The sequence below is a fragment of the Canis lupus genome, chromosome 21 (assembly GCF_011100685.1).
Source record: "Canis lupus familiaris isolate Mischka breed German Shepherd chromosome 21, alternate assembly UU_Cfam_GSD_1.0, whole genome shotgun sequence".
Lineage (NCBI taxonomy): Eukaryota > Metazoa > Chordata > Mammalia > Carnivora > Canidae > Canis > Canis lupus.
This window is the reverse complement of record NC_049242.1, coordinates 25827072-25854845: the sequence shown is the minus strand read 5'-3', so window position 1 is coordinate 25854845 and position 27774 is coordinate 25827072. Positions and strand designations below refer to the sequence as shown.

The following is a 27774-nucleotide window of genomic DNA, read 5'->3' as shown; positions in this document are numbered from 1 at the left end:
AGTTCCAGGGCTGCTGCTTCCTACTCTTACATGCTAGAGAAAGTATCCCATTCTAAGCTTCAGCCTCCTCATGGGTCCATGAAGGTTTCAGGAGAGGGCACAGAAATCTGAAGGGAAGGCCTCCACCAACCTGAAGGGTCACGTCTAGGAGGTAAGTCTCAGTGTTCTTCGGTGACACTCCAGCTTTTGAGCCCTACCCAGCATCCCGACTGAGCATCATTTTTTGCAGAATCCTGGGGCTCAGGTATAATGGAAAAAACAATGATGCTGGAGTCCAAGGGCTGGAGTTCAGAATCTCGCTCTGTTGCTTACTAGTTGTGACTGGGAGATACTGATCTCTAATTTGCAAGGTGGTTGTGAGGATTAAAAGTACACTCCATTGAGGAGTGGTGGTGGCACCTGGTAAATCAAGGAAGACTAGAAGCAACATTAAAAAGCACCACAAAAGAACCCAACTACAAACAACTTTTCCTCCTTTCAGAGCTGGGTGGGTTCCCTCCCCCCCCCCCCCACCTTCCACACAGAGCAGCCCCCTCAAAGTTAGCATTTCACACACTCTGGTCTTCTCCATTTCATTTTGTTGCTTTGCAAGTGAATGCCCAGTGGGCAGTCATTTTAAAGTCCAGGGCCAGCTGGGCGTGCGGGTGGCTGCCTGCTGAGAGTGGCTGAAAGGGCCTCTGAGGCCTGAGAAAGCCACCCCTGCTCTCCCCAGTGATTTTCACCAACGGACAAAATGTGGCAAGTGAATTAATCTCTTTTAAAAAGAGCAATGCTTGTGACAGAGCATGGTGTCTCCGAAAAGGTTAGGATTCCATCATCCCTGAGATGATAAGTGGAATGCTTAATAGAGGTTGCCACTCGGGGCAGAGCAGCCTGTGTCCGGGGGCTGGGCACTGTAGGCCTTTCTGGGCTCCCTCCAGACTTGTAGAAGGCCCTTCCCTAAAGAACTAGGCCTCCTGCTTGGCAGGACAGTGGTGGGTGACACTAACTGGGGATGTTCTAGGACAGCAGACAGGGAGGAGACCACACTAGTGATCAAGAGGTGCCCCCCAGATGTTGCACCCCTCTCAGGCAGTGGAGTGGGGCAGGGGAGGAAGCAGAATGGACTTGGTCCACATGCAGGCCCCAGCACTTAGTAGGTAGGTAGGAATGCATGAATGAATGACCTAGCCTCTCAGAACTTCACCTGGTCCCCTCATTTCAGTTACAGCTCCTGCTCTCTGAGCCTGTTTCCATATGTGTTAAAAAACAGAGAGGACCAGCAGCCCTACTCTATAGGTCACACAGGGGTACCATGAGGAAACAATGAGACAAATGTATAGAAATACTTGACATGCAATAAAGCACTAGACAAACAGAAGAGCCTGTGCTATTATAATTTTCCACTTAGTACCTATCCCATTTTAAGGAAGTAACACAGTAAATTAGGATATGTGAAAGGTGTACACAGAACTTGGACCATCAGTCCTCAAAATTTTCTGTGGATTGATAAACAGTCTCAAATCCCCAGGCAAGGGCAGCGGTAGAATGAGGATTCCCTCACCCAAGACCTGAAGATTACCATAGGAGATTAACAAATCAAGGAGGAAAACAAAGCTAGTCTCATCAGGTATCCAGGAGAGTTCTGAAGGCTGGGGGACCAAACAGGAAACAGTTAATGGGGAAAGGGGATGAGAGAGTAAAATTTTCCCTTCCTGCTGTGAGTGCTTCTGTATTCTTTTAAGTTTTATTGTTTTGTTTTTTTTTCCAACAATGAACATACTATTACTCTTTTTTTGAAACAAGACTTTCTTGCAGGTGGGGGGGGGGGGGGGCTTACCCTTTCCTTCTCCAAGAAGCCTTCCCTAAGACAGCCCCTGATGCTGCCTCACTGGCCTGTGCTAACCTGTATTAACACTTCTTAGTTTCTTTGTTCCCCCACCCCCTTCAGTCTCTTCACTCCCTATGCTGGCACAATGGCCACACATGGGCTGAATGAGTACATGTCTATAGCACTTCCCAACACACTCTCACCAATACCTCTGTCTCGTGTTGGAGGTTATCTATTTTATATTGGTGGGCCTATCTTTTTCAAAGAACTTAGGCTCGGGTGTATATATGGAGGGGTGTGGGTGTAGCTTCTCAGGCTCAGGGCTGGGGACACCTAACATGCAGGCCTGGGGCTAAAGGCCATGGATTCTACTTGTGGCTCGGCTCTCTCAGTAACTAGTTGTGTGATCCCGATCTGTCTCTCTGGGCTTCACTTTTCTCTGTGGTAAAATAACAGACCTAAATTAAATTTCTCAAGTCCCTGCTAGTTCTAAAATCCTAGGATTCTAAATATGGGGATCCTGGGTGGCGCAGCGGTTTGGCGCCTGCCTTTGGCCCAGGGCGCGATCCTGGAGACCCGGGATCAAATCCCACATCGGGCTCCCGGTGCATGGAGCCTGCTTCTCCCTCTGCCTGTGTCTCTGCCTGTCTCTCTCTCTCTCTGTGACTATCATAAATAAAAAATAAATAAATAAATAAATAAATAAATAAATAAATAAATAAATAAATAAAATAAAATCCTAGGATTCTAAATATGTATAATGTTAAAATTTGAGAAGTGGATTCCTGACACAGGCATGAGCAAAACTTCCAAAGACAACTCCTTGGGCTGAGGCTATAGGAGGGAAGAGAGTCTCAGATAGGGATATGGGCAGTTTTGAGTTATTCTGGCTAACCAGCTCTTCCACGCAGAGGAGGGAGGTACCACTTGATTTTTCTTCCTCTTTCTTTATAACCAATCAATACAAAGCGGCCACTGAACTTCAATCGTGCATTGTTCCAACTGATTTCCGGATCCTTCGCATTAACCAGCTCTCAGCTGCAGCTGGGGAGGGGGCTGAAGGGTAGGGAGTCCTGGCCCACCTGCATCAGAGGCCTGGAAGCAGTGAGCCATGCAGACTCAATCATGATCACTATCTGGGCAAAGGGCTCTGGCTGGAGCCTCGCAGAAGGTCCTGTTTACAGTAATAACAGCACCAGGCCAGGCTGTCGGAGCAGAAGCAGAGGCGCCTGGGGCTAGAATCCACACACAGCCTCCATCTGTGCCTTATCTACCCAGTTAGCCTGGGCTGAGAGGGGCAGGGGAAGGGAGGAAGAAGGCTGCTGTCAGAACCCAGCTCCAGTCAGCCAACTTCAGGCAGGTTCCTGGTGCTCTAACGCCACAAACACAAGGCATCTTCTGCATTTGCCAGTTGAACTACGCACTCTTTCAAGGCCCCTCTTGGGACTCTTCCTCTAGGAAGCTCTCCAGATGCTCTCCCTATCAGGGAGATGGCCCACTCCAGCACTGCCATATCCAAATTACTCCAAAGGGAAGTGGGTAAGCAGTGAGGGAGGAGACCGACGGGCATTTATGCAACCTGCAAGCTTCACAACTAGTTCTTTCCTATTACATAAGGTTTTATGATTTCTAAATTTCTAGATATGAAGAATGATCTGCAGAGATCAATCAGTCCAATGCTTCCTTTTACAAATACAACATGGAGGTTCACAAAGTATCAGCCTTGGCCTTAGACTGATTTGGATATGAGCCTGCATCTTTCTGTCTTTTCCAGGCTGTGTGACTGTGGCAGGTTATGTTAACCTCTCTGAAGCTCAGTCACTTTACCTTATCAGCCTGCCAGATCTACCTAACAAGGGTGCTGAGCATAACCAAAGGAATAATGTATGCAAAGCATTTACACTTTATAAACATTAGTTGTCATTATCACAAGTGTTCTATTTGTTCAAAGGCACACAGCAGAGGAACTGTATCAGCCTGTCACTGAATAGTGCTGGATTAAACAGAATGAAGTCTAATGCTGGGTGACCATTCTTTGTCCCATCTCTCAGTCCCATCTCTCAGTTTCTAGCAGGAACCTGACACACATTATCGCTTCTCAGCCTCTTGGCTAAGATCAAGTGTAGGAACTTGACAACACATTAAAGTGCAAAGATTATTTTTTTAACTTTATTTTTAAATTATTTCAAGCTTACAGAGCAGTTACAATAATAACACAAAAAACCTCAGATCTGTCCTTCGCTCAGATTCTCATTACATTTTGCTTCCTGTGCTTAACCCCTCCTTTTCTCTATTTTTTCCTGGGCCGTGTGAGAGTTAGTTTCAGACATTATGCCCCTTATACCCAAATACTTCAGCACATATTTCCTAGTGTGAGGCTATTCTCTTACATAACCACTAACCAACAATGATCAAATCTGGGACACTTAACATTGATAAAATATTTTTACCTAATAATTCAAATTTTGTCCACTATTCTAATAGTATCCTTTTATAGCAATTTCCCCCACGAACCAGATACAAGCCAGGATCAATATTAGAATCAGGCATTGCATGTGTCTTCAGTTCCCTTTCATCTAGAACCAAACAGTTGCTTAACCTTTGTTTGATTTTCATAATTCTGTCACTTTTGCAAAGTAAGGCTAGTTTGTTTGTGAATGTCCTTCAGTTTGGATAACGACTTTTTGAGGAACCCATTTTCTATTATTCACCCATTCATTCCACAAACTTTTAATGAGACTGTGCTTATTATATATATAGATAGGACTCTGAGCAGGATGAGTTCCAAAATGTCCCTGCCTTCAAGTCATTCACTATTTAGCTCCACACGGGGCAAACAGCTAAAATATACGCAAGGATCCTGGAGAAAGTACCATGTGAGTATAGGTCAGAGCAACAGAACTACAGGGACAACTTCCTGAAGGCAGAGTAGTGAGCTGTGCCAGAAAGGACAGGCAGAAATACCAATTCCCCTGACCTTCTAGGATCCTCTTGAGGAAACATCTGTTTCCCCAAGCTATGTGTGTCCTGGATGGGATGCAGTAAAACGTGAAAAGTAACAAAACAAGGCTAGAAAGGGGGTGGGGGTGGCCCAGGGCACCCTCATCTGGGTACCAATGCCCAGGGCTATAGGCTATGTCCCAGTGAGCAGCTGCCCTAGTAACTTGGTGACAAGGAAAAGACCCGTCTAGGCAGTTGAAGTGTGGGGAAGGGCCACGGGCGCCACCTACTGGCACCACACAGCAGGACTCTAGGCTGCTACAGAGAGCAGCTGGGCAGCTGGCTGGGTTGCCAGAAAGCGTGTCACAGTATGGCAGTGAGACACAGAAGTGGCTCAAACTTCTCAAACAGGGTTGGTACTTGAGCCACCACTGCCAAGCTCCAGAACCCCACGAGCTTTTCAGTGAAGACCGGACTGTGCAAAGCCATTAAAATACCTGCCCCCTACCCACCCACCCATAAACTGGTAGGGGCAAAAACCAGGTTCATTCCAGTAACAAACCTTACAGAGCACCTTCTTCAAGCCAAGCTCTGTGCTGGGCACTAAGGGTACAGAGATAACACAGACATGGACCTTGCTCACAAGGAGCTCCTAGTCTGAACTGGGGTTGGGAGAATGGGACAAATAAGCAAATAAGTGCTTTAAGTATCACAAATGCTCTAAGAGCTCTTCATACAGGGTCAGTGAGCACATAGCATACTTGGCTCTCTGTGGGGTGGACAGCTCTTGAATGGTGGAGTCAAAAGAACAACACTCCTTGAGCAGCCTACTATGTATCAGGCACCTGATATTTATGATCTCATCTGATCTTGTGACTAGTTAAGGACCTGCTTAAGGTGACTGGCTAGTAAGTGGCAGATTGGGACCAGGACCCATGCTCTCTCTGCTGAACCAACACTGCCTTCCAGGGCACATATCCCATTTTTTCCTTTCTTTCCCACATTTAGCCTAAGGCCAGCATGCTCAAGGAATGTAATAGGACTAATAAACTGACAAAAAGTGATAAAGAAGGAAAAGCCTTAAGTGGAAAGGAGGGAGGGATTGATCCTCAATCCCTCAGATTGAGGGAGGGAGATACTCTTTGATTAGTTCTGCCTTCTAGAACCTTCTCCCCTGGAAGAGATCCTCTTCTCCTAGACTGAAGATAAGAAAGGCCCAATCCATTCCTTCTCTTCTTCATGGCAGTCTTCACATTAGCCCCACAACTTTCTCTTTTTTTAAAAAGATTTTATTTATTTGAGAGAGAGATGTGTCAAGTACTATGCCAGTGCTTTTACACATATTGCTTCAGAATTCATCACAAGATAAAATGTTTTTCTAATTACAAACTTCCTTGCTTACATTACTCCAAATGTCCGGGAAGTCTTTCCACTAAGTTCCTTATATCCAAATACTACCTATCTCCAGGCCCAGACTAAACGCCACCTTGTCTATGAAGCCTTAACTATTTTTTTTTTTAAGATTTTATTTATTTACTCATGAGAGACACAGAGAGAGAGAGAGAGAGAGGCAGAGACACAGGCAGAGGGAGAAGCAGGCTCCACACAGGGAGCCCGACGCGGGACCTGATCCTGGGTCTCCAGGATCATGACCTGGGCCAAAGGCAGACGCTCAACCGCTGAGCAACCGAGGCGTCCCAAGCCTTAACTATTCTTACATACTAATTACAATTCTCTTACCAGACTGCAAGTTCTTGAAAGGCATAGGTCATCATGATACATGTTTATGCTCTTCCTCTATGCCAAATGGGGCATAATGCTTATAATGGGCCTTAAGAATAAATGCCCAAAAACCAGAATAAATAAATGCCAAAGAAGATATACAAATGGCCCAGTAAGTACATGACAAGATGCTCAATGGACAGACCCTTAGCCATCAGGGAAATGCAAATCAAAACTACAGTGAGGGGAAGCCCGGGTGGCTCAGCAGTTTAGCACCGCTTTCAGCCCAGGGCGTGACCCTGGAGGCCTGGGATTGAGTCCCACGTCGGGCTCCCTACATGGAGCCTGCTTCTCCCTCTGCCTGTGTCTCTGCCTCTCTCTCTCTGTCTCTCATGAATAAATAAATAAATAAAATCTTTAAAAAAAAAAAAAAAACTACAATGAGATACCACTTCACACATACTAGAATAGCTGTAATAAAAAAGATAGATAATAACATACAGTATTAGCAAAGACTGGAGAGATCAGAACCCTCATACGTTGCTGATAAGAATGTAAAATAGTACAGCCACTTTGGAAAACAGTCTGGCAGCTCCTCAAAATTTAAACATAGAGTTACCATATGACCTAGCAGTTCTACTTCTAGGAATCTACCCAACAGATATGAAAATGTACATTCACATAAAAACCTGTAATGTTCAGAGCAAAATTATTAAAAATAGCCAAAAAGTAAAAATATGAACATCCATCACCTGATGAAATGATAAATAAAATGTGGTATATCTATACATGGAATATTATTTAGCCATAAAAAGGAGAGAAGTACTGATACATGCTCCAACATGGATGAATCTTGAAAACATAACCCTAAATAAAAGAAGCCAGTCACAGAAGACCACACTGTATGATTCCATTTAGGAAATGTCCAGATAGGCAAATTCATAGAGAGAGAAAGTAGATTAGTAGTTTCCAAGGTCTGAGGGGAGGGGACAAACAGAGTGACTGCTAATGGCACTAAGGTCTTTTTGGGGTGAGGGAATGATGAAAATGTTCCGGAATGAGATAGTAGTGATGGTCACATAATTTTATAACATACCAAAAACCACTGTACCCTTTAATAGGGTATATTTTATGGTATATAGATTATATCTCAAAAATAAAAAGAATAAAAGAACAAATGAATATTTGCTCATTCAGAGTCTGCTTATCAACTTCAGGAGGCAGACAGGGCTTCATACGTAGAGAAGCTCAACTGAGGGCTGGATGCTGCCCAGCAAAAACCTCTTGGGGGGGGGGGGGGGGAGGGAAGAGACCAAAGTGCCTTGGATCCTGTCTACCTGTGCAAAAGCTGTAACTAAGTGTCACCTGCTCTAGAATGGATCCTGCCCTGCCTGCTGGACTCTGAATCCCTGGGAATTCAGAGGCCTCCCCCAATTGTTTGTGCTTTATATCCTGTCCCTACTCACTGTCCATCTGTAAAAGCTGGTCAAACACACAGACTTCCCAGGAGGCCGGGGCGCTATCCCCCCCCAAACAAAAGGGCATTGAGATGGAAGCCTCGGCTCAGCCTCAGAGAGGATTCTGAGGCAGCCTTCCTGGACCTCCCATCCACATGAATTGAGGGCCGGGAGCCCAGCCCGCCTGCCCAGCTGCTGTGCCCTCCTGCTGGGCAGCCTCTGGAGAATAAACAGGGTTTCATTCCACCAATCAATCAACCGTCCAGACTCTCTCTGTACTGAGTGCCTTCTGCGTGCCCAGCCAGCCTTGTGTGACTAGGTATGGTAGAGGCAGGAGGAGGTGATCCACCTTGCTGTGATGGCACAGCCTAGGTGAGGAGACAGGGCTGAGAGGCAAGGAGTGAAAACTCAACGTGATACTGTATGGCAGAGACTTTAAGGCTGTGGGAATCGGACAAGAAAGTTCACCATGGGCTAGAACAAGCAGTGACCTGCAGTGAGAAAAGCAAGTACTTTGGACTCCTATAGGTCTCAGTTTAAATCACACAGCTCCACTATTTACTAGCTGTGAGGTAGTAAGCACTGAATCTGAGCTTCAAGTTTTCTCATCTGGAAAATGGATATAACACAATCTGTTCTGCAATACTAGAGCAAGAAAGGAAGATAATACACATAGAGTGTCTAGTATTCTGCCTCACATACTGTGGGTATCTAATAAAGAACAGCTATTATTACCAGTGAGGGAGCGCTTTCTGGAAAAAAAGGGCTTGAGGTGGGTGATGAAGCAAGAACTGGATCTCGACAGGACGAGGTGGAGCTGAAAGCACCGCAAAGGCTTCCAGGTAGGATGAGTAAGCTGCATATCTGGGACAGTGAGAAGCCAAGTCTAACTGGAATAGAGTTTTCAGGATGGAGGGGAAGGCCAGGCTTGGCTGGTGGGAGTGCAGGGTCGAGTGAAGGGCAGAGGGGAAGACGGATAAGGGGTCTGGATCTGTCAGTTTCTCTTCAGGAACCTTGTAGACTCCCAGTAAGGCAGACAGAAGGGGTTCTCCCTCTAGCTAGAAAACACTTCCTCAACAGGAAACGGGAGCCTAGAAGAGTGCTGAGGAAACTGTGATCCCAGGAAGCCTCTATCTGCCTCGGGCCTCTTCATCTGTAAATTGAAGTGGTATGCCACTTCCAAATGGGCAACTTTGGGCAAATTTCTCAAGTAATCCACATTTCTGTTTCAATGTCTGTGAAATGGGGCTATTATTACTTGCAGAGTTATGAGGATTTAGTGATTAAAGCCTCACATAATATCTGTCTCAAAAAAGGTATTCAATAAACATCAGTCACTGTAATATTTAACAATGTTATTATTAAAGTATTATTTTATAACATTTTATAGCACATGTACTGATACATGTAAAAATCATATGCATGAAAAATTATGCCATTAAAAAGTAATATCCTGGATGGCTCAGTTGGTTAAGAGTCTGCCTTTGGCTCAGGTCATGTTCCCAGTGTCCCAGGATTGAGTCCTGGTGCAGGTCCTTACTGAGCAGAGAGCCTACTTCTCCCTCTGCTCCTTCCCCCTGCTCGTGCTCTCTTTCCCTCAAATAAATAACTAAATCTTAAAAAAAAAAAAAAAAAAATGGTTGGGGGCACCTGGGTGGCTCAGAGTTGAGTGTCTGCCTTTGGCTCAGGTTGTAGTTCCCGTGTTCTGGGATTGAGTCCCACATCAGGCTCCCCGCAAAGAGCCTATTTCTCCCTCTGCCTATGTCTCTACTTCTCTCATGTGTGAATAAATAAATTATTAAAAAAAAAAGATCCTATCAAAAGTAAATAAAATTCTTAATATATGTAAGTTCTAGAAAAAGGAGTAAAACTAAGCATAATTGCCTGTTTTTTGTTTTTTGTTTTTTTTTGTCCCACTTACTATTCATTTGCCTTGGGTTCTTTAGTATGGGAGATCTCTGAAAGCTCACAGTAAAAGCTAACAAACACATACAGGGTAACAACTGAATATTCAGAAATTCTATCCATTACCTTAACTTATTTTTCTAGTGATGGGGCAAAAACCTAGTGTAATTAACAACATTTAGTAACAAAACTTACCATGTACAGAGCATTCAGTATGCACTAAGCATCGCAAGCACTAAGTAGTTTCTCTCATTTAATTTTCTCATTTACTACTCATAACAAAAGTGTGAGGTAGGTCAATCATGATCTCACTTTGCAGAGTAAGAATCTAAGCTAGAAAAGGTTAGGCAACTTTCCCAAGGTCACAGAGCTGACCAATGGCACAGCTGGAATTCAACTCTTGTTTTCTCAGACTCATAGCTGGGAATCAAACCTTGCCTTCTCAGACTCCAAAGTCCTTATCACTGGGATTCTTGCCAATGATAAGAGAACTTCTGCCAGACCCACTGACAGAGTCCTATGGGAGAATCACTTGTTGCCTTAGGAGGGAGCCTGGACCTGGGACTCCCAACTCAGAAGGGAAGAGAGGGAAGGAACGAGGGTGTAAAAGAGCCTCAAAGTTCAAATGTGAGATTTTTTAAAGTGAGATTTCCTGCGAAAGCTTTTAAACAGGACAGGGACAGAGCAGGAACTGTGAGGCAAGAAGCTAAAGTGAAATTGGGGATTCGCCTCAAAGATACAGATGCGGTGAAAAACTGAGACACCTGCACCCCAATGTTTATAGCAGCAATGTCCACAATAGCCAAACTGTGGAAGGAGCCTCAGTGTCTGAAAGATGAATGGATAAAGAAGATGTGGTTTATGTATACAATGGAATATTCCTCAGCCATTAGAAATGACAAATACCCACCATTTGCTTCAACGTGGATAGAACTGGAGAGTATTATGCTGAGTGAAGTAAGTCAATCGGAGGACAACCATATGGTTTCATTCATTCGGGAAAATATAAGAAATAGTGAAAGGGATTACAGGAGAAAGGAGAGAAAATGTGTGAGAAAAATCAGAGAGGGTGACAGAACATGAGAGACTCCTAACTCTGGGAAACGAACAAGGGGTAGTGGAAGGGGAGGTGGGCAAGGGGATGGGGTGACTAGGTAACCGGCACTGAGGGAGGCACTTGACGGGATGAGCACTGGGTGTTATACTAGATGTTGGCAAATCAAACTCCAATAAAAAAAATATATACAAAAAAAAAAAAAAAAAAGAAGAAGAAGAAGAAGCTAAAGTGAGTATCATTAAGCCCAGTGACACACTGAGCTTGACCATTTTCAGTATACTTGGATTTCTCTCCCTCAGTTTCTAGGAAAATTCCTCAGGGGAAAAAAAATCCAACTGGTTCTAGTCAAGCTGATAGGATCTGTGCTATGGTGATGATTGAGCTGGGATTTTCAAGAAGCAGCACTGAGGGGCCACAGCAATACTGTTGGGGAGACAAAGCCTGACTGCTGCCCCTGCTGCGGGACCCTGGGGACTGCAGCTTTGTGACCTACCCTACCTCAGTGGCTGGATCAGTGCCAAAGAAGATCCTGGCACACACAAGCTGGTAACATTCAGATTGGTTCCTGATGTTTCTCAGATCAGAAAGGTTGCTGATCATGTCAACCCAACAACCCCCCCCCCCACTACCACCACCAAATCAACTACTGCTGCTGTTAGAATAAAGACAAAGCTCCTTACTATGGCCTTGAACATTTATTCTGGCACCACCATCCCCACCACTACACCCTTGAGCTGCAGGCCCCTTCACACTTGTCATCCTTCCTTCTTCCACTAGGTCTTTGTAAATAAAGGTTCTTTCTGCCAGAAAAGCTCTTCTGCCCTAACTCGACCTAAGTTAACTCCTCATCAGAGTTAACTCCTCACCAAAAGAAATCCACTAGAGGCTCTAGGATTCTCTTTACCCTTCCTTGAAGCATCTGTCACAGCTATAATCTCTTTCTTTCTTTTGTAATTTTACATTTGCATGATCAACATGTTGAGCTGACTCAAAGCTCCATGAGGTGACGCCTGTATTTCTGGCTTACCGCTGATCCATCAAGGCCTAGCAAAGTGCCAGCACATAGTAGACACTTTTTTGAATGAATAAAAGAACTAATGCTCCATTTTTATTTTTTGAAAGAGAGGTCAGTTCTCTGTTTATAGATTTATTATAACTGCAAATAACTATTAACATTTGCCTAGCTCTTTATCATTTACAAAAAAACTTATGCAATATTCAATTAAGTACTTGTTAACTATCTACATGAACAGCAATGAATAAAAGCAATGGTCTGCCATCTATAAAACCCAGAGTATTGTTGGAGGGAAAGAAAACAAATAACTTATCCCAATACGGGGTGATTAAGTGCTGTCACAGAGGAGGTTTAGGGTGCTATGGAAACCTACAAGTACTGGGAGGGTAAGGGCACTTGAAGCCTTCCTGAAGACATAACACTGATGCCCCACAGGATGAGTAATTTTCCAGACAAGAGTTCACCTGCCTGGAACCTTCCCCAAGACCTGGGAGGGTGGTCTGACAAATATTAAAAAGATACTTCAAAACTAGGCCATTGAAGAAGTTAAGGGACTTAGTGAAGTTAAGGGACTGAGGCCACACAGCCAAGCAGCAGTAAGGCCAACACAAGAGGCTCCATCCCAAGGCTGGGATCCCTTTCAGTGACATCCCCTTCCCTACAAGCCACCCCCCTACCCCAACCCACCCCCCATATAGGCCTTGGCTGTTCTCTGCTTCTGTGCTTGGCCAACCACCCAACTCTGCTGGGCTTCTGTGCAGTTGACTGGCTGCTTCCACAACTCACCTACCTATGAAGTTCAGAAAAAGCTGTCAATCCAGTCCCCCCCTCCAGCCAGGAAACAAGTAAGCAAAGACCCAGTCATACATCTCTGCAGAGCTGCTTGCCTAGTGTTTCAGTGTGTGATCTGGATCTTTCCAAAGGGACTTGGTTTTCTCTGCAGGGTTGAACACTGGAAATTGTATTTCAAAGTTCTCAGTGGAACCCCCATTAACATGATTTGGAAAACTTAAGATTCAAAGAGGGAAACTCTTTGAATCTTATTAAGGGTCCCAGAGCCAGTTTGTAACTGTGTCCAAAGTGGAACCCAGATCTGCTCATTCTAAAAATCTTGTATTCTTTCTATTAACATTATACTGCCTTCCAACATCCCAGTATTCAAAAAGCCTATGGGCGTTATGCCCTAGCATTCAAAAACCAGTGTGATGATCTTATGGAGCTCTCACAACAAGCATCAATTTAGAAGCCTTGATCTTTGGTCTAAAATAAAACTTTTGTTTCAATCTACTGTACACCACAAGGACATTGGTTTACTGGTTAAAAGAACTGGATGTTTGGTTGCTCTGATGCCATCATTAATATCTTCCCATCCAGCCAAAATGATACTACAATCAATAAACAGACAGCCTCTCTGAGGACCCGAGACAGCCAAATGTATTTACCAGCCAGGGTTTTTGTTAATTAGATAAAATCCCCGGATCAATGTGCAGAACATTTACCTATGCTGTAGCTGAGCACATTCTGGACACCTTGGTCCTGGCATAGGGACATCAAGTGCCTCAAGCCCCAAGCTGGGGCATCCAGGGACAAGAACCAAACCAAGCCATCAACGTAAAACTAGAACAAATGTGTTTAACACTCAAGAAAATCTAACCCTTTCTTCTTTCCTGAACTGTAAACCAAATAAGACCTTTTTTCAAGGCATCTAGTAAACAAGTCTGAGCTGGTATGTATGAACTCCTTAATTTTCTAAAACCATGAAACTAGAAATCAAGACAAGATAACAAAACAATCTCTAAAGTGATCATTGAGATTCTTTTTTTGAGAGATAGCATGGTATATACAGTGGAAAGGGTATGAATGACACATACATTCAATTGCCTAGTAGACATCTCCACTTGAGTATCTCACTAGCATGTTAAATTTAGCATGTTTAAAACCAAATTCATAATCATTTCCCCCCAACCCAGTTCTCCTCTAGCACTTTCATCTCAGTGAATAGCATCTACACAGTGATTGGGCCAAAAAACTGAAATTCATTAACACCTTCTTCTCCCTAATCAGTGATATCCAACTCTATCCATTCCTTTAACATTCATTTATTAGTACATACAACGTATCAAGCACTGATACCCCTCTAACCACCAAGTGCTGTCTAGCTTACTTCCTCCATCTCTGCTGACATCGTAGTCCAAGTCATCACCTGCCAACATCCTCTCTTCTAGCCTATTCCAACAGCTTTCAGTCTTTTTGCACCCACCATGGCTCTCTATCAATCTATTCTCCATGCAGCTTCTGGAGAAATCTGGAGAAAGTTACAGATCTAGATCATGTCACTAGGTCTTTCTCTCATTCTCTCTCTCTCTCTCTCTCTCTCTCTCTCTCTCTCTCTCACACACTCACACACACACACACACACACAGGCTTAAAATCCTTCAGTGGATGCTCAGTGATCTTAGTAAAAATAAAAATCATCACCATGACTACAGACCCAGTGTGGTATGGTCTTTGCTTAACTCTCCAGCTGCAGTTCATGTCACCCTGCCCTTACTCTCTATAGTCCAGTCAGATTGGCCTTCTCTCACTGCATGATTTCTTCACATCTATCTGTTCTTGACTCCTCCAGGCCTTCCACCTACTGTTCCCTCCAACTGAAAGTTCTTCCAACTTTCACTTCGTCCTTCAGAGCTCACTTCAATCCCACGTACTCCAGTGCTTTCCCTTACTGATACATACTCTTTCCTCCATCCCTCCCAGATCCAAGGTTAGATTTCCAAGTGCTTTGTACTTTATTTTTTAAGCAACTGTGAAGATATAACTAACATGCCATATAATCCACCCATTAAAAGTGTACAACTCTATTGTTTTTAGTATATTCAGAGTTGTACAATCTTGACTACTAACTCCAGAACAGTTTCATCATCCCCAAAAGAAACTCTGGACTCATTAGCAGTCGTTCCCTATTCCCTCCCAACCCCAACCTCCCCAGTCCTTGCCAATAACTAACTAATCTATTTTCTGTCTCTATGGATTTGTCTACTCTGGACACTTCATATAAATTGAATTATATGATATGTAGTCTTTTGTCTGACCTCTTTCAGTTAGCATAATACCTTCAAGGTTCACTGATGTTGTAGCATATAGCACTATTCCATTCCTTTGTACTGATGAATAATATATTCTGCTCTACGGCTGTATTATTTTCATCTATCCATTCAAACATTTATGGATTTGGGGGTTGTTTTCCTCTTTGGAGTATTATGAATAACATTGCTATGAACATTCATGTTCGTGTCTTCATTTCTCTGGGTTATGTACCTAAGAGCAGACCTGCTGGGCCATAAGGTAACTCTACATTTAATATAATGAGGAAATGCCGAGTCTTATCCAAGGTAGTTTCACCATTTCACATCTCCACCAGAAATACATGAGGGTTCCAATTTCTCCACATCCTGAGAAACACTATCATCTTTCTGCTTACAGCCATCCTAATAGGTGTGAAGTGGTATCTCATTGGTTTTTTTTTGTTGTTGTTGTTGTTTTTTCATTGTGGTTTTGATTAGTATTTCCCTAATGATGAAAAATGTTAAGTGTCTTTATGTATATTCAATATCATGTGCTCATTTGAGTATCTTCTTTAGAGAGATACCAATTCAGATTCTTTGCCCATTTCTACATTATCTTTTTATTATTGAGTTAAAGAGTTCTTTACATTTTCTGAGTACAAATCTCTTGTCAGATACATAATTTGCAAATACGTTCTCCCACTATGGGAGAGTCTTTTCACTTTCTTGAAGGTGTCCTTTGAACACAAAATTTTCAATTTTTTAAAATAGAATTCATTTATTTATTTAAGAGAGAAAGCTTGAGTACAAGTGGGGGTAGGGGCAGAGGGTGAGAGAGAAAGAAGCAGACTCTCCACTGGGCATGGAGCCCAACACAGGGCTCAATCCCAGGACCCTGAGACCATGACATGAGCCAGAGGCAGACACTTAACCACCTGAGCCACCCCGGTGCCCCAAGTTTTCAATTTTAATGAAGTCCAATTTATCTATCTTTTCCTTTGGTTTCTTGTGCTTTTGATGCTCTAAGATAGTTTTGCCCAACCCAAGGTCACAAAGATTTACAATTTTAGCTTTTATATTTATGTCTATGATCCATTTTGAGTTAATTTTTGTGTATGGGTGAGGTAGGCCTCCACAGCATTTTTTTGCATGTGGATATCCAGTTGTCCCAACAACCATTTGTTGAAAAGTCAAACTGCACTTCATTCTGAAGTACAAAATTATGTCTACATAATTAGTCACTGGCTCCTAGTTAGACTGTAAGTACCAAGAGGGTAGGGACTGTGTCAATCTTGTTCACCACTGTATTTCCAGCACTAAGCCCAACAACGCCTTGCTCCTAATAAGCACTCATAAACCTTGGTCAAATGAAGTATTATTTTTGTCATTAACAAATACTCTACAACTCTGTGGGTTATAGGTATTATCTCCATGTTACCTACACTCATAGAAGTTAGGCAACCTGTGCCTTATATTTTGCTGGCTCTCAATTTTGACTCATGTACTCTACCCTCCCCTGGGGAGTTCATGAACTCCTCCAGGGCAGGAATTGCTTCTCCTTCCTCATGGTGTTGCCACCAAAGCAAATTCAGCTCAGGGCTAGGCAAAGAAGACAGGCAGGACAGATGAATGACTGAGGGACAAACGGATAATGCCCTCCATAGCCAGGTCCCTCCCTCTCTCTAGTTCCTCCTGGCCTCAAACTGTGATCAAGCAATACCAGATAATTCTCATTCATTTGGGGAATATAAAAAATAGTGAAAGGGAATAAAGGGGAAAGGAGAAAAAATGAGTGGGAAATATCAGAAAGGGAGACAGAACATGAGAGACACTTAACTCTGGGAAACGAACTAGGGGTGGTAGAAAGGGAGGTGGGCAGGGGGTGGGGTTGACTGGGTGACGGGCACTGAGGGGGGCACTTGATGGGATGACCACTGTGTGTTATTTTATATGTTGGCAAATTGAACACCAATAAAAAATAAATTTATATAAAAAAAAAAACAGATAATGTATAATTCCCCCCTCCACACCACACATCCTAGGCTGTTTCTTGCTTCAGTGCTACCACTCATGCAGCCCCCTTTGCCTGGAAAGCCTTCCCCTTCTATTGTCTAAACCCTACTGATATTTGAAGCCATTTCCTCTAGGATGCTTTCGGTCTCCCAGACTCTTCAGGGGCATCTTCTGGGTTCCTGTCTCACAGCACTGATTACACAATGTTGCCACAGTATTCCCCAGTCTCCTGCATGAAGGGCAGGAATCATGTCTGGTCAGATGTCCCTGGTGCCAAGCACAGAACCCAGCATATGACAGGTGCTCAGTAAATTTTGTCACATGATCAAATGAATACTGGAAAGGGCAGGCAGTCTGAAGTTCAAGATTGATATCACCAGGGTTCCTTCATTATAGAATGTTTGGGCTGATGAACAACTGAGTTATGCACTCAGCAGAGAGGCCCAACTCCCTGCTGGGAGAAGGGAAATGGGTAGAGGTGTTGTCTTTCACTCAAGTTTGTACTGAAGGAAATGTGATCTCCACTGGGAGAACAGGAGGCCTCATTTCTCCTGGCCTTGATAGCTCCTCACATGGCTCAGCCCAAGCCTGGACAGATGTGCCTTTAGTCTGCCCTGTGCCCTAGGTTTCGGGTGAGTGGTTCCTGTATCCAGGAGCCAGGCTTGGGTATAGGCTAAGCCCAGGAGTAGGGCCACCTGCTCGTGATGCTGACAGGTGGGATAGGGGCCCCAGGACAGGGCTTCCACTCCCGAGGAGTCAGAGCTGCACACACTAACAAGGTTTAAGTGCCTTGGTGGAGGAGGGGGGAAATGGTTGCCACAGGGAAAAAGGAGAGAAGGAAGGGAAGAGGAAGGGACTCAGCCTCCCTCCGAAATAGCCAATGGAAGTATGGAAATAAGCCTCTGGACAGCCTGCTTCAAGTCTGCTGAAAAGTCAGTAAAAAAGCAACTTTCCTCAAGTTCTGTTGTGCTGGTGAATAGAGTAAGAGATGTGGGGAAATAGTTGTCCCTGCGTGGGGAGGCACACAATCCAGTAGTTTAATGTGAAGTCTAGCTCACAACCTTCTTAATATCAAGAACAGAATGTGGTGAGTGGCAGATCCTGCCCTGCTCCTCCAGCCAGGCAGGCTCACACTACATGCAGTTAGCGAACACCACATAAAGCAGGTCAACAGTGCCCCCATATCAGGGTGACCGTCCAGAGCTGTTGGCTTGATTGTCTCAAAAGGTTGTCTCTAAGGATTCCTGATTTGAGCAGCAAGGACCCTTGCTGCTTCTCCTGTTCGTGGACTGAGTGCCTCCTCAGTCCTGATAATCAGTCCTGATTCTCTCCCTAATCTCCAACTTCTCTTCTAGAAAAGGATTATTCTTCTGCCATAGGCAGACTTGGCCCTTTTCAGATGACCTTCATACCCTCCCAGAAAAGAAGGGAGATGTGGAGCAAGGGAAGAAGAAATCACAGCCAGGTGAGAAGAATCAAGGAAGGCTTCATAAGGGCTGCAGCACTGGAGCTGAGTGTGAAAGGATTTAAGCAGGGGGTAATAAGTACAGAGTACAGACGGGTAGTGTGTGTGTAGAGGACTCATATCCAGGACCTAGGAACTTCAGATTCCAGAGAATCCTTAAAGAGGAGGATGAAGCACTTCCCCTCTGAGCAGAAGAACCTCAGGCTGCTGGCCTTCACTATCCAGAGCTTTCCCAAGGCTTTAGGGCTAAGGAAGGTTAGGGGACATCAAGGCAGAGATACACAGAGGCCCACAGAGGGCAACAGGGAAAGAACGGTAGAGGACAATATTATTCACTAGATCTGAGTTTTATACCAAATGCTGATATTACAGACCATACTGATCATACACATGGTGACCTAACCAAATACAAGCTATGTTTAAGTTTTTTTTTTTTTTTTTTATTTGAGAATGGGACTCTATCCTGCTATAGGCAGGTCAGCTTAGCAGAGCTAAAAGCAGGACACAAAGGAAGAACCTAAGAGCAGCATGAAGCACCTATGCAGTCTAGGACATGGAAAAGCTGAGTAAGAACCTGCTGTGGGAATTCAAAAGAATTGTTCTTCTAGCAAGGATAGGCAGGCTCCCCACCTCCACCTGTATGCCTAGCTCTGTTAGCAGAAAAAAACTGTAATTGATAGGTTACATGTCTGTTTCCTTGAGACCAAAGCCTGGGTCACCTCCCATCTCCAGCACGCAGTAAAAGCCCATTCATTCACTCATAAGCAAGAACTCTTCTGGGAGAGGAGGAAAGAAAGATGTCCTAATTCAGGCCTTCATCACCTTGAATTTGTCTTATTGAAATAGCCTCTCGGGACACCTGGGTGGCTCAGCAGTTGAGCATCTGCCTTCGGCTCAGGGTGTGATCCTGGAGTCCCAGGATCAAGTCCCACATCGGGCTCTCGGCATGGAGCCTGCTTCTCCCTCTCCCTATGTCTCTGCTTCTCTCTCTGTGTATGTCTTTCATAAATAAATAAATAGGGATCCCTGGGTGGCGCAGGGGTTTAGCGCCTGCCTTTGGCCCAGGGCGCGATCCTGGAGACCCGGGATCGAATCCCACATCGGGCTCCTGGTGCATGGAGCCTGCTTCTCCCTCTGCCTATGTCTCTGCCTCTCTGTCTCTCTCTCTGTGTGTGACTATCATAAATAAATAAAAATTAAAAAAAGAAATAAAAAATAAATAAATAAAATCTTAAAAAAAAAAAAAAAAAAGAAATAGCTTCTCCCCTACTTGTTTATTCTTCACCCTTCTGAATGATCCTAATTGGGTCATTCCCCTGCTCAAAAACCTTCCATGTCTCATCACTGCTTTATAGGATAACAATTCAACACTCCTTACCATAGGCATTTTAATAAACCTTGCACATTGGCTTGTCTTAAACCATCCTCCACCTCTCCCCTTGCAGTGCTGAACATGTACCACCTCAGCAGCACCAACATGACACTGGGCCCAGCACCTCCTGCTCCCTGCCTTTGCTCAGTTTGTTCGCTACCTTTTGCCTCAGAGTCGGGGGGACGGAGGGGGACACAGGAGGTGAAAAGAGTAAGAATAAGATTGCTGTGCTGAAAGGCAGGATCTGTGCCTTGCTCATCTCTGACTCCCTTAAAAGGGGTGAAGGGAGACTCTGAGTTATCATGACCAAAAGAAATGAGACAACTGAAGGCAGGAGAAAAGAACTAGAGATACACGTGAAAGGCCCCTACAAATGCTATCCACACGCGTGAGAAGGAATGTTCTGCATCACACATACCACAAATCCAATCACTTTCTGCATTCTTTTGGCAGGTGTTTAATTGCTATCAGAAAAACACTGTATTTGAAAGAGCTAAAATAATCAACACTCAGGGGCTCAATGGAATAGGGTAAACTCAGCCTCCCCAGGGTGATGGAAAAGTAGATTCATAGCATTGCTGCTTTGCAAATATACCACCTAAACTGGGTTGCCAGAGGAAAGTAGCAGCCTGGCAGTCCTCGGCAGGAAGGCTGTCCAATCACCAACAGGTGACTTAAAGGTCAGCAAAGGCCTGAGGGGAGGGGGCACAGTCAGTTTTGCCCCCTCACTCTCTTATACTGCAGCGTAAGGAAGCGAGCCTCAGCTGTTTCTGGGGAAATGAAGATGCCACGCACAGCTGGCAGTTATGAATGGCTCTTATAACAACAAGCTGACATCTGTGCTTGGTTTTTAAGATGCATCATTGCATGTTTATTAAACTATTGCTCCATCATATTTATTTGGCTACGAAACAACTCCCAGCCCATACTTCCAAAAGTGGTTTATTAAAAACTAAGCCTTGAACATTAATACTCAAAAGCACCCTTGAGAATCAATAATAATGCTGCAGATAAAATGAAAGGGAATCAAAGCCGTAAGTCTTGGTGGGGCCTGCAGCTGACTTTCAACACTTTCTTCAATGTGCAGGCAGCTAGAGTGAGGAGGAGCACCAAGAATGTGGCAATGGGTGCGGGGTAGCCACCCAAAACATGGGACTTCCTGTCTAAAATGTGGATGTGGTAGCAAGAAGAGAGGATATCTTGTGGCCCCTCGTTTTATACAAAGGGCCAAAAAAGGTCAAGATGAGGCCCAGTGCAGGCTACTAATTTCACCAAAAATAAAACCTCTGCCCCTAACCAACAGGCCCATACTGATGCCCTATGCTGGCCTCGGTCTGAGCATCTATCCTGGACACAGACTGCCCAGCCCTGGCACCAGGCGAAGCCCCAACCTAAGTCTTGTCCCTGCCAAGAACCTCAGATCCAACCTACCAGTGGTCTAAGCGGCCCAGCTGAGCCAGGCCAGAAGAATGCAGTTAGCTCCTGAGCAGGAGTCCAGCATGTGCACCCCAACCCCTTGGGCAGATCTTTCTAGCCTCAGAAGACCTAACAGGCTTCTTTCAGCTCCCTCCTAAATCCCCAAACCTTTCCATGGGTTCCCACCTGTATTCCAAGGAGGCAACAAACAATAACACATGGCCAGTTCCACAAAGAAATAAGAACAAATGGGAAGATTCGGTAAAGAACCCACAGGATGTGGAAGGGACTCTACACCATGTCCTGCTAAGAACAAGACAGTGGAAGGATCCAGAGATGTTTGGGGTCAAGAAAAAAGGGGACACAGGGCAGACTTCCTATCTTAAAAAATCTAAAGGTTGACCTGGAGCCCAAGTGACTGTGACTATAGGGAAGTTACAGGGTTCACTTCCCAGATTACTATGAGTATTTCCTCTAAGGCAGTCACCACTGGAGGAATGGGTTCACCCAGCTCAGGCCCTCTTGTGGGAGAGAGCAAGTCCTGGAGATCCAACACTCACCTGCTGACTTCTTGGACATTGTTGGCACGAGCAGCCTCCATCAGGGCTATATCTGAAAAGAAAGGGGGCACTGGTCAGATCCCTGGCCAAGACCTACCATCAGAGCTGCATGGGGGGCCCAGGAAAACAATGGAAATGGAAGCACTTGAGAAACATGGGCTTTAGGGCACCAGGGTGGCATAGTCGGTTAAGCATCTGACTCTTGGTTTCAGCTAGGGTCATGATTTCAAGGTTCTGAGGCTGAGCCCTGCTTCAGGCTCCACACTAAGTGCAGAGTCTGCTTGGGTTTCTCTCCCCCCCACCCCCCGCCAATAAAAATACATTTAAAAAAAGAAAGAAAAGAAACATGGCTTTAACAAGAAAAATGATGCCAAGGTATATTAAGAGAAAGCTAATCATCCCCAGCCTGCATGCTATCCACTGTTAACCTGTCCTCCACATTCATTACATACCCTAATCTTGTAACTCTTATCATACAGGTGATCCAGGTAAAGTGCTAGCAACTATGTATAGCCTATGGCAAATGCTTGATAGATGAATCCCTTCACTCATTAGCTAGAAAGCTCAGACTAATACGTTTCACATGGCTGTCATTGTTATTAATCATTCCCCTACCTTGTCCCACTTTCTCCCCCAACTGATTTCTCAACCTATTTTTTTTTTTAAGATGTTATTTATTTACTCATGAGAGACACACAGAGAGAGGCAGGCTCCACGCAGGGAGCCCAAAGTGGGGCTCGATCCCAGGACTCCAGGATCATGCCCTGAGCAGAAGGCAGACAAACGCTCAACCACTGAACCACCCATGCGTCCCTCTCAACCTAGTTTTGATTCTCGTATCACAAGTCACCAACCCAACACCAAGAACAGAATGGGGTGGAACAGGCAGGGGTGTGGGCTCCTCTGAGAGTTAAGAGTCTTGACAAGGAGTCAGGAGGCCTGGTTCCAACAGCCTGCCCCTATTTCCTGCTCTGTGGCAGCACTTTTCCCTCTCAACTCCAGCTTCCAGGACTATAAGTAGACGCAGTAATTCTTGCCCTGCAAGCCTCACAGGATGCCGAGGAAATGAAATGATGGTTGAAAAATCTGCCAACTCCTCAGTGCCAAGCTCAGAAAAAGGGAGACCCAAAGCAGAGGGTGGCAATTCCTTAGGAATCACCTAGCAGAAAAGCAATGCTAAGCCCGGCCTAGCCTGAGCAGCCTACAGGCTGTTGGCACCACCTTGTGGCCACAAAGAAAAACTGCCCGGCTCAGAAAAACTCCATAGTAGAGGCAAATTTTTTTCAAATACCCATGGAGCCCTATATGCCCAGCAAGGTTCTGAGCTCCATTAGGTGAACACTGGAGACTCATACCCAGCACTGCCTCAGAGAGTTCTCAGTCCAGCCAAGAGACTCATCCAGTGAAACATGAGAGGAGGCATTGCAGTAGGGTAGAAAGAGCAGGATATGGAGACCTGAACTCCCACCCCAATTCTGCCACTTACTTGTTGTATGACCGAGCCAACTCATCTAATCTCCTGAGCCTCAGTTTCCTTATGTGAAGAGCAGGGATAATAAGATAGCCACCATGTCATGAATATGCAAACCAGATCTGTGGTTCAAAAATTAGTGTCTCCACCCCACCTGTCAGCCTAGACTCCAGGGTCAGGTCTCTCCTGTTATCTTCCCCTACGGTTCTCCAAGCACACATCCAAGGATGCTCAGCCAGCCTTCAGTTGGAAGAGGAACAAAGCTTCCTCAGAGATCACTGTATCCACTCCTCCCTCACTCTGCAGAAACGAGTGGCTTTGGCAAGGTCACTGGGGGAATGAGGAAGGAGCTGAAAACCAGGGCCTCCAGCTCCTACATGGTACAGTTTCTACCACAATGTACAAAGGGCCTGAGCTTACAACTCCAAATCAGGGTATAGCATAGGCTAGCAAAGTCTGAAGGGTTGGAAGTGATCAGGGTTTGGTCATTACCTATTTTAGTAAGTAGAAAAAGTACAAATTGGAGCTCCTAGAAACCTCTAAGGCAAGATCCTGAACACCTTCCCAAATCATCGAAACATACTAGCCTTGGGACATTCCCTGTTCATGAATTTTCCATGGCTCTCCACTGCCTACAGGAGAAATTCCAAACCCTCCAAAAACCATCCTGTCTGACATCTGGGCCCCACTCCATCTGCTCTCATCTCATTCCAAAGACCCCCTGTCCTCCAACCAGGCTGGCTACTTTGCTGGCCTCTGCACACACCACACTGACCTGTGACTCCCACATCCATGAAGCTTTTGCATGCAATACAATCCAACTCAAGACACATTTATGGAGTACCTACTAAGTTCCAGATGCTATGGTGGACAAACGATGTTGAAAGCATTAGGGGAAGGAACTTGTATCAACCTGAAAAAAAGATAAGCTGCATTTCTTGCTCTCACAGAGCTCACAATGTCACTCTCCTTTTCATCTCTTCCTTCATCTTACAGAACTCAAGTTCAAATTCCCCATCCTCCAGGGGTCTCCACCAATTTTCTAGGAATGCCTTCGTGACCCTGCTGGCCCTCAAATCCCCCAACACATTGTCAGACCACTCACCAGAACCACAGGCCTAACTGCCTGCATGGTCTCCTTAAATGACTTTGTGACACCTCCCAAAATTGGGCTCACAGAGGGTATTCAAAAAATGCTCAAAGTTATAGAATTACAGCACGCCTAAGCTAGAAGAGCCCTTAGAGTCTATTTCAACTCATTATTTTGTAGATGAGGAAACAAACAGCCTATGAGGATAGAGAAGCAAGAGTCCAAAGCCACAGTGGGAGTTAGGGGTAGAACCGGAACAGGATCTCAGAGGTCCTTACTTCCAACTCAGGACCCTTCCTTTACAGCTGGCCACACCCTGCTAAATAAACTAAGTTCAAGGTAGTCCCCACTCTTGCTCCCAAGTCTCAGAGCTTGGGACGCATGGAACCTATGAACACCATGCTTCCCAGCCTTCCCCCTTGAGGAATAGCTGAGAATCTGAGTGGCTGGACTCATACAGGCCAGAAATCTGGCTCTCTGCCTGCTTTCCCAGTCCCTCCTCAGCTCCACGCATGCAGGGGAGATGCCAAACTGGGTCTGCCACCCCCTATGGTTACTTTGGGTCTCTAAGGATCCAACTTCCTTGTATTTCTTTTCCTGCCAACAGCCTGGCTTGGCAAGATCACCTCACACCTGAGACCACGGACAACGAAACCCCTGAAGAGTCTGATGAGCAGCCCCCTGGCTGCTGAACTCCAAGACTCAAAACAACAGCACTGTAAGAGTACTGAGAAATCAATTCTTTACCGTGTAAAGGGGGGGGGGGGGGGGGCTGAAACCAGGGAGCAGCAAGGGGTGAGCGGTGGCAAAGCTGGCATTGAAACCAGGTCTCTACTTCCTTTCTTAGGCCACCTTAGGGGAAAAACGTTTCTAAACTATCTAGTACTTGCCATTAGAACACATGGCGGTTTCCTGGAGACCTCTTAAGAGAGGAATTTGGCCGGGCTGAGTATTAGAGCATAAAAGGACCATGCTCTAATTTTAGATGTCTCATCCAACGTTTCCATTGTACAGATGGACAAAGTAATGACCAAAGAAACGAGGTGACCTATGATAGGAAGTTCTACAACTCAGAGGCACTGAGCTCTCCAGTTCACCACCCTGCCCCGGTAACCAGACGATGTCTGGGTCCCTCAGGACTGAAGCTCTGCTGGTCTAAATCTATAAGCAACTCTTGCCCTCCAAAGATAAGTCAGGTCATTCCTCCCGCCTCTGTCTTCCTCGAACCCAGACTGCCCGGATAATCACCCTTGTTGGACGGGCTCTTGCTGTAACAGTGAACCACTAGCGCCGTGGCCAGGGCCCACATGCTCAGTCCGGCCCTGTTGGGGACCCCGTTCCAGCTGTCCTGTCCCGGGAGTGTTTCTTCTGGGCTAGGAAGGCGTCCCCACGTTGCGGCTTCGAGGCTCTGGGTGTCCGGGCGTCCTCCCTGGCGCCCCCAGGTGGCTGCCCCTTCTCCGGTGAGAAAGGCTGGCGATGATCCAGGGCGCCCCCAGACGGCCGTCCTCGGCCACTGCGGCTCCCCGCGGCCCGCAGTGATCACACTCTGGCCGGAGGCACTTCCATGACTCCGGAGCGATGGGGACCTAAGCAGCTGGAGAAGGAGCCGCGGCGCCGGCGCTGTTCTCCTCAATACCAGGGACCCCAGCATCCTGATAGCTGCTTCCATCACCCCCTGGTGCCGGCCCCTAGGCTGGCCGCGTCCAACATGGCTGCCGCGGCGCGTTCGAAGACGCCGCGAACGCGGTGGAATTCTGCAGTGCTTCACGGGAGTGGTAGTCCACAGCCTTAGATTTTTCCGCAGCTGGAGAACAAATAAACTACATTTCCCAGGAAGCCATGGAACTCGCGTCACAAAGACGGCCGACTTAGAGGAGCCTGGTGCATGTTGGGAAGTGGAGTTCGAGTGAGGGGGCGTGGTAAAAGGGGAAATGCCTGAGTGGAACGTGGAGATTAGAATTAAGGTTCGAATCCCAGATCCTCCCGCCAAATTTAGTTAACATATGCGGCGCAGTTTCAGGGATCTTCAGCAGAAAGCCTATTATGAAACGTATGCTTCTTTTAGCCTATTCTCTTTTTAACCTGGGGCAGCTTTTCAAAAAAGTTGTCTAGGATAACCAGTATACCTGTAATAGCAATTCTCTTTATTTTCCTACACAGACTTCCTCTCAGTTAAACAGATAAGTCCTAGTCTTGCTTTCTCACTTGTGTTATTTTCAAAGGGTTTTCAGGTGGGCTGTCGCACCGCATCTCATGACACCTGCATGCGGGGAAGTTGGGTAAGGAATGTTATTCCTGTCTACCTTCAAGAGGATTGCCTGTGTCAAATGAGATCATATGTAGACCACCATTGTCCCTGGCTCTCAATAGGTCTTCAAGAAATGACAGCTAGAATTGTTTTCCCTGCTCTAGGGGTGCTTTGGATTCCCTACTGTAAACTAATCTTTAAGTTTTTATTTAAATTCCAGTTATCATACAGTGTAATGTTAGTTTCAAGTGTACAATATAGTGATTCAACACTTAATACAACACCGGTGCTCATCTCAGCAAGTGTATTCCTTAATCCCTATTACCTATTTTACCATCCCCCCCCCACCTCCCCTCTGGTGACCATCAGTTTGTTTTCTATAGTTGAGTTTCTTGAGGGTTTCCCCCCTTTGTTCATTTGTTTTGTTTCTTACATTCCATATATGAGTGAAATCATATGGTATTTGCCTTTCTCTAACTGACTTACTTAGCTTAACATAATACTCTCTAGCTCCATCCATGTCCCAGCAAATGGCAAGATTTCATTCTTAAAAATATGGAATACTTCAGGAATTTGCATGGCATTCTTATGCAGGAGTCATGCTAATCTTCTCTGTATTGTTCCAATTTTAGTATATGTGTGGCCAAAGCAAGCACCCTATTCTAAACTTCCTTTTTTTAAAATTTTATTTAAATCCAATTAATTAGCATATAATATATTTTTGGTTTCAGAGGTAGAGGTCAGTGAGTCATCAGTCTTAAATAATACTCAGTGCTCATTACATCACATGACCTCCTTAATGTTCATCACTCAGTTACCCTGTTCCCCGCTCTTCCCTCCAGTGACCCTGTTTGTTTCCTATGATTATGAGTCTCTTATGGATTGTCTCCCTCTCTGATTTTGTCTTGTTTTATTTTTTCCTCTCTCCCACTATGATCCTCTGTTGTTTGTTAAATTCCACATATGAATGGGATCACATGATAATTGTCTTTCTTTTTTTTTTTTTTTAATTTTTTTTTTTATTTTTTATTTATGATAGTCACACAGAGAGAGAGAGAGAGGCAGAGACACAGGCAGAGGGAGAAGCAGGCTCCATGCACTGGGAGCCTGACGTGGGATTCGATCCTAGGTCTCCAGGATTGCGCCCTGGGCCCAAGGCAGGCACCAA

The 27774-nt window shown here is 45.2% G+C and overlaps 1 protein-coding gene, 1 non-coding gene and 1 pseudogene across 5 annotated transcripts in view; 1 reads left to right on the top strand and 2 right to left on the bottom strand.

Moving 5' to 3' along the window:
* CLPB (caseinolytic mitochondrial matrix peptidase chaperone subunit B) overlaps window positions 1-26111 on the bottom strand; it is a 144656-nt gene extending 118545 nt beyond the window's left edge. For 2 of the 4 annotated variants that reach the window (XM_038568761.1, XM_038568759.1), the window contains exons 1-2: window positions 25607-26111; window positions 21798-21849 (exon numbers count right to left, since the gene is read on the bottom strand). In XM_038568761.1, the coding sequence (XP_038424689.1) occupies window positions 21798-21849; window positions 25607-26027 (473 nt within the window). In that variant the 5' untranslated portion in view covers window positions 26028-26111. The remainder of the gene's footprint in view (window positions 1-21797; window positions 21850-25606) is intronic. The other 2 variants (XM_038568757.1, XM_038568758.1) reach the window with 2 other exon arrangements.
* On the top strand, window positions 3901-4005 carry LOC119865062 (annotated as a pseudogene).
* Window positions 26112-27155: 1044 nt separating the features above from the next.
* LOC119877386 lies at window positions 27156-27264 on the bottom strand. The gene has a single exon (XR_005375937.1). It is a non-coding gene; the product is annotated as a U6 spliceosomal RNA (small nuclear RNA).
* Between the last annotated feature and the right edge of the window lie 510 nt (window positions 27265-27774).